The sequence below is a fragment of the Aspergillus terreus genome, genomic scaffold (assembly GCF_000149615.1).
Source record: "Aspergillus terreus NIH2624 scaffold_10 genomic scaffold, whole genome shotgun sequence".
Classification (NCBI taxonomy): domain Eukaryota; kingdom Fungi; phylum Ascomycota; class Eurotiomycetes; order Eurotiales; family Aspergillaceae; genus Aspergillus; species Aspergillus terreus.
In genome coordinates this window covers 1327629-1338228 of record NT_165933.1, presented here as the reverse complement: position 1 = coordinate 1338228, position 10600 = coordinate 1327629, and the positions used below count along the sequence as shown (strand labels likewise).

At 52.1% G+C, this 10600-nt stretch overlaps 5 protein-coding genes across 5 annotated transcripts; 2 read left to right on the top strand and 3 right to left on the bottom strand.

Annotated features, from left to right (window-relative positions):
* Window positions 1–79: 79 nt before the first annotated feature.
* ATEG_07320 (uncharacterized protein) lies at window positions 80–708 on the bottom strand (the record flags this gene model as incomplete). The annotated part of the gene is made up of 2 exons (XM_001210006.1): window positions 80–100; window positions 280–708. 2 exons carry the CDS (start codon window positions 706–708, stop codon window positions 80–82), a joined length of 450 nt encoding a protein of 149 aa, XP_001210006.1.
* Window positions 709–1251: 543 nt separating this feature from the next.
* Window positions 1252–3142, bottom strand: zrfD (putative plasma membrane zinc ion transporter; the record flags this gene model as incomplete). The annotated part of the gene is made up of 5 exons (XM_001210005.1): window positions 1252–1510; window positions 1562–1661; window positions 1713–2582; window positions 2641–2838; window positions 2890–3142. 5 exons carry the CDS (start codon window positions 3140–3142, stop codon window positions 1252–1254), a joined length of 1680 nt encoding a protein of 559 aa, XP_001210005.1.
* A 1227-nt stretch (window positions 3143–4369) lies between these two features.
* Window positions 4370–5368, top strand: ATEG_07318 (NAD(P)-dependent alcohol dehydrogenase; the record flags this gene model as incomplete). Its single annotated transcript, XM_001210004.1, has 1 exon — window positions 4370–5368. The coding sequence occupies one exon, from the start codon at window positions 4370–4372 to the stop codon at window positions 5366–5368; it is 999 nt and encodes a 332-aa protein (XP_001210004.1).
* Window positions 5369–6398: 1030 nt separating this feature from the next.
* On the top strand, window positions 6399–7718 carry ATEG_07317 (glycosyltransferase family 31 protein; the record flags this gene model as incomplete). The annotated part of the gene is made up of 1 exon (XM_001210003.1): window positions 6399–7718. The coding sequence occupies one exon, from the start codon at window positions 6399–6401 to the stop codon at window positions 7716–7718; it is 1320 nt and encodes a 439-aa protein (XP_001210003.1).
* A 2045-nt stretch (window positions 7719–9763) lies between these two features.
* ATEG_07316 (uncharacterized protein) lies at window positions 9764–10522 on the bottom strand (the record flags this gene model as incomplete). The annotated part of the gene is made up of 1 exon (XM_001210002.1): window positions 9764–10522. The coding sequence occupies one exon, from the start codon at window positions 10520–10522 to the stop codon at window positions 9764–9766; it is 759 nt and encodes a 252-aa protein (XP_001210002.1).
* Window positions 10523–10600: the final 78 nt, after the last annotated feature.

Here is a 10600-nt window from a genome sequence, read left to right as displayed (position 1 = left end):
AAAATCTGCCAGTGAACCGAACAGATCATTCCTCAGAGACTCCTCCCCGATCTGGAAAGGAGGATGAGGACACATATCATTAAGTCTCAGTTTCGTCAGACTGTGCTTCTGCGTCAGTAGCGGCGCGTAAAATGCTGCCGGGACAAAGTCTTCGGAATGTTGTCCCTTGGCGAATAAGTCCTGGTGTTGGTACTCGAACGATTCCAGGCTTGCACATGCGGTGATGAGTTGCCGCATGCCCAAGGAACCACCGCATTGGTCCAGGCGGAGGGACCTTACTCCGGACTTTCCTCGCAGAGCCGTGTCTTCATCATGTGTGTCGGCGTAGAGCGTTTCCGCGGCTGTGGCTGCAGTGAATAATCGCAAAGAAGGGAGCTGGAAGAACGGCAGTGCCTCAGACGCATCGAAGGGGTAGGAGAGTCCCCTGGAGCCGATGGATAGCACTTCCAGATGTTGGAGGACAGGAGAGTCAGAGGGTTTATCGTCCTGAGCGCGGGCAAGAAGGCTTCTCACATGCTTCGATCTTTCTATGGAAGTAATGTGGAGGGAGCGGAGATTCTCCAGCTTGGCGAGGAGCAATGCGGCCCAGGCATCTGTGCTCCCCAGCTGCAGATCCTTTTCCCATTGTCGCTGTTCGTCCAAATCATCGCATATGCTTTGTACCAGAGGACGGAGCTCAGAGATGTCCTGCTCTTCTGGAGCGGGCATGTGGACCCAATTGTGTATCTCAGGGAGCTGGATGTCATAGATTGAGTATGCAATTCGTGGATTCCGAAGCGCTGTACGGACGAATTGAATCAAACTGTTCTCGCTGTAACACCATTCGAGGTTGACACGATGGTACAACCGGGGAAGGAAGAGCCGGTAGAAGCGGCGGGAGACGAGCAGCAGATTCGGCTGGCGCGGCCAGAAAAGATGATCCTGTATGGAGAGCAGGATCTCGTCCGGTAGCTTACACGTCATTGTCAGTTAGCTCGCAACGATGACGCTCTTCACTAGGACCTGGCCGAACTTGGGCCATGGGAAAAGTTTGATCGACCGGAGCCCGCCGAAGTTCCGTAAACATCTAACTAGATTAGGAAAGGTATGAAGCTGTACAATCCACTACTTTCCTCCGTAGCCGAGGCTTGGCTGTGGTTGACCATGACCAATCTCAGGATACGAAAAGGACTCGATACCTGGACGTCGGATTCAAGTATAGCTGAAAGCTATGTCTATAGATAGCTACACCTGCCGTGATCTAAAAACCGTCTAAGCGAAAGCCCCAACAACGCTCATGCAAAACGCTCCCAGGAACACAAGAATGCAAGCACACACTCTCTTCCTACCCCGTAGCACACGCCAGCTCTCATCGCTGAGAAAGTCCTCAGACATTAGTTCGATCAGGGACGCGAAGATCAACAGACCGGCAGAGATGGCGTTCATTGTGCCCACAAGTAACAGACCCACTTCCGAGTCGGGGCTGTACAGAGTGTGAGTTGCGATGCCAATGGCCTGTCCGATGGGTGTCCTATGAAGAGTCAGCGGAGGGTGGAATGCAACACAGGGCAGGGTAACTTACGTGCATCCGTAAGCCAGCGACATCAGCCATGGCTGCCAGGCCTTTTCGGGCCAAGAGAGAACAGCAATTCGGGAGCCCAGAGCGAGTCCCTCGAATGTTTCTGGAATTGGTTAGCGGGCTGAAACAGTATACTTTGTGAGAATGAACATACGGTGAAAGACGATCGCGATCAACAGGATGACGAATTCACTCCCCACCGAAACACTGAGCGACATGCCGATAAAGACACTGTGGAAGAGAATTCCCATCTCTAGCATGAACACCTGCATAATTTCTTTGCGACGCTTCTGATGTGGGCTCAAGAAGCCCTCATGGTCCTGCTCGCCATCAGAGACAGGCTCCACCTTGGGCTCATCGTTATATTGGTGAGGATCGGGGGCAGAAGAAATGCGGCATATCCGATCGGGGTCTTCTCCGATTTTGTTGATCGCACGACTAATGCTGGACGACCGTCCGATCAACGGTCCCTTGTCACGGAGATGAGGTCGCGAATCGAGTCCAGGAGGCGGTGTGGGATTAGATTGAGGGTCCGAATGATCGGTTATATCGATCCTCGGAAGGGTGTCGTCAACGGATTTGTCTGACGCATTCGGCCTGGACACTTGAGTCGGCATACGGCAGCAGTGCCTCGCCGGGCTGAAAACCATTTCAATCACGGTGACGAAGAATATGCCCGCCAGCGCGATAGCGCCGGGCATCTGAGGGTAGTCGGTGGTCCAGAAGCCAGATAAGCACGGGTCATTGAGTGATTGGAAGGCCGTTGGGAGAAGGTGTACGAAGGCGGTGGCGATTAAGACACCGGTTCCAAAGTGGCTGACGCAGAAGAGAAACGAAGAAGGGATCCGAAGGCGAGGAAACCATATGGCTAGAATAGGAAATGCGCAGGCGAGAAAGGATACGCCGAGGATGATGAACAGGGCCCCGACATGCAGCGGAGTGTTGTATAAAGCACTGTTCGCGCCTCCGCTGGCACAACTGTCCTTTCGGCGGACGAGTGGCACACTCTTCTCGGGGGTTGCGACTATATCACAGGTTAGACAATTTCCTGAGATATTGTTGGAGGGACGATAAAGACATACCTTCGGACGATGAAGGAGAAGGTTCAGATATAAAGTATCTCGCCAGGCTATCGTGGGAGATGACGGCCGACGTCAACAGAACGGAGAGAAGCCACAACGCCCAGCTCCGGGCTTTCTCAAACGAGGATTGATTATTCTTTAGGGATAATTCACCCTGTTGACCGTGGGTGATGACGGCCATGGGGTGAGGGAGACGTCCTATTGCCGTGTTAGTTCATTCCGACCAACAGTCACAGCACGGAATCATACCTGACTTTGTCAGCGACGCCTCCACGCTCCATAGCCTGCGCTTCTCCGGGTCCCTTAATTGAGTGGTTGCATTGCCCGCTTCTTCAAACGCGGATCGTGATGGCTCATCCAACCCAATGCCTTTCTTGTGTTCACGGGCGTTGGAGATGCCATTCAGATCTTGGCGGGTGGTCAAGTCCGGAGCGAGGAACGGGGGGTTCTGGTTCCACTCGCAGTGGAGGATGGTGTCGTCCGTTCGAGAGGGGCAGTTCATTGCTACCAGAGACTGATTTTATGAAGATGAAGAATGAACAACTCGACGTGGTCGTTGAAATGTGGGCGATATGGGGGATCTTGGCGGCAGTGGTTACATAACAGGCTTGGCAGCGTGTCTACAGTCTTCCACAGCATTGAATCAATGAATCCGAGAGACAGATTTATTTATTTATATATTTATAACGAGAACTCCATCGGCCAGACACCCCTCAGACCCTCTCCGACACCACTATTGCTTCCAATCACGAGGGTCTCTCTCTTCAGTCTGTCCCGAAACGGTCCACTTCCGCTGGCAGATTCCGACGCTCGCGCAGGGCCGACGCTTCTTGGCATTTGATGACGCGGTTTTTTCGGCCCGGTTTTCTCCACGCCGGTCGAGAGATTTTCCTATCTGCCTGGAGGATCACCAAGGTACCTACAATGGAAAAGATACTGGTGTGCCCCGTCGTATGCGAAACTTCTCTCGGGATATGCGTCTCTACCAGGTTGTTCGGACGAGAGAATTCATGAATTACGGTGAAGCCCAAGTATGGTGCTGAGGAGAGACATCTTGTCCACCACGGTTGGAGAGACACATGCATCCCCAGTACTATATGTACCTCTACGGCCCAAGACAGCCCGATATGTATGCACGACAGAACCCCAAGGATGATACATCGCTTGCCATGACTTCCACTTGGGCATGCCTCTGAAAACTCTGCGGCGAACGAATAAACTTCACATCCGACAGTCTTGGCCCATGATCGAGTGTTTCATTTGTAGTAAACTGCAGGCTGTTGGACCCAGCATGAGAACAATGTTGCCTGAGCTCGTGGACCCCTAGCGACATTAGTCTATCTCTATCCCTTCTGATCTTTAAATTTGATCAGAAATGGGATAAGTGGAAATGCTCCCATAGTCACCAGAGACCCACGAGTTACCTCTGAATGACCTTGGTTTCCATGGTAGACCAGCTCCAAACAAGAACCAAAGCCATGGACTTGTCATAAACCAGTCGAGATTATATCACTACCGACAAGCTGGGTATGATCCACCAATAACTACAACTCAAATTGTTCATCTTCTCCACCACCGCTCGATCGGGTAGTGTCCGTAGAAATGGATGATATCACCAAAGCGCAACTCATGAACCGATATTTAACTGTGACTGGCAGGTTCACACAATGAAAATCATACAATTCTCACAAGGTCCTTATTTTTCACATTCACAACGCGACCAGTCAACATGGGTTACGATTTTACCGTCTTCAAAGGCTCCAGCGATGGATCCATAAAGCAGGGGAAAACCCACCGTGACGCTCTCAAAGGCGACGAGGTGCTCGTCCGCGTCACCCATTCCGGGCTCTGCTATACAGATGTGCATTATCGAAACACAGACATGGCCTTGGGCCACGAGGGTGCAGCCGTTGTCGAAGAAACCGGCCCCGAGGTGAAGGAGCTCAAGAAGGGCGATAGAGTCGGCTGGGGCTACGAACACGACTGCTGCGGTCGATGCTCCCATTGCCTGACGGGCTGGGAAACAATGTGTCCCGAGCGCAAGATGTACGCCGGCGCCGATCTGGACCAGGGGTCCTTCGCGACTCACGCCATCTGGCGAGAAGCCTTCCTCTTCAAGATCCCCGACAGTCTCAGCAGCGAAGACGCGGCGCCCCTGATGTGCGGCGGCGCGACGGTGTGGAACGCCATGCATGTTACCGATGTGCGGGGGACATCGCGGGTCGGAATCGTCGGCATCGGTGGCTTGGGGCACCTCGCCATCCAGTTCGCGGCAAAGATGGGCTGCCAGGTGGTGGTGTTCTCGGGGACCAACAGCAAGAAGGAGGAGGCCATGAAGCTCGGCGCCCATGAATTCTACGCTACGAAGGGGGTAAAGGAGCTGAAGATTGGGAAGAAGCTCACCCATCTCATCGTGACGACCAGTGCTCAGCCCGACTGGGACATGTATGTCAACGTCCTGGACGCTGGGGCGATGATTTCGCCGCTGTCCGTGTCGGGCGATGAGTTCAAGTTCCCGTACATGGGGATGTTGCTCAACGGACTGTCCATCAAGGGCTCGATTGTTGCGGCGCGGCAGGTTCATCGCGACATGTTGGAATTCGCGGCCTTCCACGGCATCAAGCCGATGAAAATGACTTTCCCGATGACGGTGGACGGTATTCACGATGCTTTCAAGACCTTGGAGGATGGCAAGATGAGATATCGCGGAATCCTTATCCCGAAATAGAATCGGGCTTGTATAACATATTCGTACAGCGTACACATGGGTAAATGTCTAGGAGGGTCTGAATCTGTATCTATACATGGGAGATGCTACCTACCTACGCTTCTAACTGCTTGTATCTTATTTTGTATCCACAGACGAGCGAGCTCAAATTCCAAATATGGTCTCGACAGGCCTATTGTTCGCCAATTGAAAAGTGATTCGAAGCCCCCGATGGTCGCCAGTCCTTTGAAACGTCGCTTCACCCATGAGCTATATAAACTACCTTGTAACGAGATAGAACAAAGCTAGACTACGCTGGTAACAAGTACACACTCTTTTTACTAGCGCACTTATAGAAACGTCATCAATCTTATGATCGTCTGTTATGGAGGAATTGGTCAAACTTTCTATATGCAGTCTACAACGGGAAGTGTATCTACTAGACCGAAGTATCCCTTTGTTTTATAAGATCGCCTCGACGATGTATTATACAGCCCGCAATCAAGGGTCAAAGGGGCACCTGACGCGACTTTTGTTACACGACCAAGCACGGTAATGGTCGGCCTTTCATTCAGTATGAAATACCTAAGCTTACTTCTCCGGATCAAAAAGCAATACTATACTAGAGATAGCTAGGGTCAGCAGCTTTCATATTAAGCGAGTGGTGTTCGATCCATGGAACCCCCGTGAATGGGGATGAACGACAGCGCCGTAAGGGTCCACTAGCCGGCACTTGAACACGAATGACGTCGACCGGCCCCTCGAGACAAGCCCCTATAGGCCCCAAAGACGGGGTATCGCAGATCGTCATCCCAGCACCCGGGCTAAGCCAAGAAGATTGACACTTTTCCCCGTCAATCCGGCAGGGATCACCCCCAGACGCAAACTGTTGGCCAAGGGGGATCATCAGGCAGAGGTGTCGTTGAAAGGGGCAGAGGGGCAGCAAAGACTGACCCACCATGGTGTGCTCTCGTTAAAAAGCCCTCCTGGACCTCTTCCCTCGGCCAACCCAGCTTCAATCGCTGAGGGATGTAGTCAATCGCATGGCCTCATGAACGTCTTTCATATCGAGAGTCATCCGTCCCGACGACGGATCCCCTGGATAGGCCCGTTGCTGGGCCTCATCTTGATCTGCCTCTTCTATTCGCAGTCGAAACCGCCTCACAGTCCCACGGTGGGAGCGCCCGTCAGAGCCACCAAAGATCCGCTTCGCGAGTGTCCCGAATACGAGGGTCTGAAAGATGTGCTCGTTGTGCTCAAGACGGGGGTGACGGAGGCCCGTGAAAAGGTCCCCATCCATCTGCAGACCACGCTGCGCTGCGTGCCAAACTACATCCTGCTCTCCGACTTCGAGGAGGACATCGGCGGCGTGCACGTCTACGATGTTCTGCGCGGCCTACCGGAGCATGTGCGGCGAACCCACCCCGACTTCGACATCTACAATCGCGTGCGAGAAGGCGGGCGACAGGCCCTGACCAAGGAGGATCTGACGCAAGACGTCAACACGGCGTTCGGAAAACCCAACAACCCCGGGTGGAAGCTGGACAAGTGGAAGTTTCTGCCGATGATTGACGCCGCGATTCGTGTCCAGAGCGAAGCGAAGTGGTACGTGTTCATGGAGGCTGACACGTACTTTGTGTGGCCGAACCTTCTTGGATGGTTGAGCAAGTTCGACTGGCGAAAGCCGCATTATCTGGGAAACCAGATGCAAATTTCGGATGTGCTCTTTGCCCATGGTGGGTCAGGGTTTATTCTCTCGCAGCCTGCGATACGGCGCGCGTGGAATTTGATGCAGTCCGACATCAACAAATGGATGCAGGTGAACGACGAGCACTGGGCTGGCGACAGCGTGCTGGGGAAACTTCTCTCGGAGGCGGGAGTGAACCTCCTGTGGTCGTGGCCGATGCTGCAGAACGCGCACCCCGCAGAGTTCGATCCCTTCACGGAGGGCTACTTCAAGACACCGTGGTGCTATGCGCCGGTTGCGTATCACCACATGGTTCCGGAACAGATCGCCGAGCTCTGGAAGTTCGACCGACGATGGTTCCACGATGGAAACAAGATTCTTACCTACCGCGATGTGTTCCGCCATGTGGTTCGCCCGCGACTGAACCTCGTCCAGAACGACTGGGATAATAATCTGGATGAGAGCAACAGCCGCAGTAGTCTGAGCACAGTGGAGTGTCGGAAGCATTGTGTCAACGATCCCGCGTGTCTACAGTACACATTTGACTCTGGGCGATGCTGGACCTCCCAGGGCGCGAAGCTGGGAGTGAAGAAGCCCGGAGTGACATCTGGCTGGATTGAGACTCGGATCGATGCAATGATGGAACGACTGGGCCACTGTCGCCAGCCAAATTGGGTGATATGATGAACGAATTGTGTCTATATATTCTTTTAAAGCCTGCCTTTTTGATGTATAACTATATTTTCCCTCTTGTACATACAGTGATCCCGGCAAACAATGTCAATATCTATACATTGGACTATTCTGGTGAGTTGTTCGAACCACCCGTGTTCTCTGGCCTGGCCCATAAGGTTATCCAAGAGAGTAAAGGCGACAAATCAAACCTCAAACCAACATCCTTTTCGCCATTGCTTATGGGATGTACCATATCCGAAGGCTTGGAGGCTGCCACGTCAATGTCAGCCCCCGCTCTGCGAGTAACAAGGCTAGAGAAAAAGAAAATATATACCTGGAATTTCGAGTTCCCACTCTGGTGACACTCATGTTGCTTCATCTCGATTCTCTCCCGCACAGGTTCGAATCCGACTCTGTCTGTGTCAGCACATGCTATGTCTGCCTCAACACTGGCGTCTTGTGACTTACTTGGTCGAAGTGTGGTTTTCAGACCTGGTTTGTGCGCTGGATGCTTGTTCTAGTGACTGTTTAACATTTTGTTTAGGCGATGATATTTTCGATGTGAGGGCTCTCATCGATCATAGCAACAAACATGTCGTCGTCAGTCTGAGGTATGGAGATCAGGCGCAGAAGAGTTCTGGGAATTCGAAGAATCATGCGTTTCCAGCCAACGCTTCCATATCTCGACCTGGATCAGGGACTCTAAGACAGAGTCTCGTAGTTGAAACGGGTTCATCGCTGTCAAAGGAATTCGAGGCCAAAGCAGAATACAGCCTAAACTACGCTGGAGTCTCACTGAGTGGCAATACAAGCTACAGCAACAAGAGGTCATTCAAATCGGACTCGATCTATGGCCTCTGGAGCCTTGACCAAAAGACTCGTTCGGTATTTCTTGATGGCGACCAAACAAACAATATTAACGAAGCCTTTCTCCAAACAGTCAGGAACCTCCCCGCTTGGGACCCCGATGACTCTGCCGTGAAATCACAGTATCAGTCATTTTTCCATTTTTGGGGTACTCACTTTATCAAAGAGTGTTTTCTTGGCAGACGATACCAACTAAGGATTGTGAACGAGAATAAGTCCAGTGATACGAAGGAGAAGATGACCTCTAGTATCGAGGGGGAATATGGAAATATTGTGAAGACAAGAGGGGGTGGTAAAAGCACACATGAATCAGCAAGCTATATGATGACTTGCGATATCAAGTGCTTTGTACGAGGAGGTGACCCGAACTTCGCAATGAAGCTGGCGGATGATCCACAGGATCCGGTCAAATTCAACAACTGGGTGGAAAGTTCTCAGGAGGACGCTACAGACGCCATTATCAATGTTCGTCTGGAGGACTTCGGCACACTACTGAAAAACAGCTCGAATCAGGATTATCGGCGCCTGGGTCAACAACTTTCAGATGCTTTCAGCGTCTTGGACGACACGGTGACGATAGGGGCAACATTGACAATGAATACCAGGAGGTGGGGCCTCCCCAGAAGAGGATCTTTTCCTGTTGATGCCAGGGTTTGGTTTTCTGTTAGTGGCCCTGGTATAACCATCGAACCCGTTTCGGGACAAGACTGCACCTTGCACGAGCAAACTACGACCAGTTTTGTGGCAAATCATGACGTGTCAGCCACTATTTCACGTACATTACCCAGTTTCGTCCCGGAATATATGAACAGCTATCTTTCACTTAGCATGATTGGAAATCCAGTACTCCAGCTCCTATCGGGTCTCCCAATGTCCGTTCATTTGAAAATATCTGGGCCTGCATCAGCCGGCCCTATCAGGTTTTATCTCAAAACAACATGTGGTGAAGTTTCCCTGATAGGCTCATCTCAGACTTCTACGTTTTCTATCAAAAAGCCGGATCCGGATCCCTGGAGCTGGTGGCCATCTATTGAAGGAGCTGTGGAATTGCCAAACCTCCTCGTCACGGGAGATTATGAGGCTATACAGAACTGATGGTAAAAGTGACACTGTTATCCTAAATACTGTAGATTCTAATTGATGGTCTAAATGGCTGACATGGTATGATTCACAAAAGACGAAGACATTTAGTTCCTTCCCCTTCCACCATCATCGCCAGGGAGCGGAACGGTTGATCCGGGCTTGAAATCCGACACTGTGATGGTGGAGCTAGACCCCCGAACGATGTACTCCTTGGCCAGCCCCTTCGTATGGAGTTCTCCCAACTCACGGTCCTCGAACGTGAACGGGCCGATATTTGTCGACTTGCCCGAATCCCAGTTGTACCGGTCAAAGACATGAACCTGATACTTGAGCGAGGTCTTCGATCCCAGCTTGGCGAGCGCACCAGTCACGCTGTATGAGTATCCGCCGATAGCAAAGAACCAGTCCCAGCTCTCGTCCTTGGTGGCATAATAGTTCTCCCAGCCGCTGACAAAGGTCGTTGAGCCGTTTGTGGCCGAGACGGAGTTATATGCGTCCGTGGCCTCATTCTGGATGAGTGTCTGCACTGCGTCCTGGAAGCCTGAAAGGTCCTTCAACATCTCCTCGACGGACACGCTCTGGTCGTCTCCCGAGTTGCCGAGGTAATGCTCCATGTTGGTTTTGGCATTGTCCAGACCCAGTGTGCCTGCCGTTTTGGCGATGGCGTAAAACTTCGTCTTGGCCAGGTAGTCACTGGGGCCAGCGTCTTCCGAGTTCCATTCGCCACTGCCGTCGCCGCTGGAGGGTGGTGTGGGATCGCTGGGGGGAGGAGGGATGGCAACACCGCGGGAGGTGAGGGGGAACGCGGAGCTGGAGGATATCCATGTGGATAGTAAGAGGGCTGAGGCCGCGAATGCGCGCATATTGTAGAAATTGTAGGTCTTGGAGGTGGATAGGAAAGATGAGATGATGTTGGTTGTTCTTGTTCACATTGATTGCTC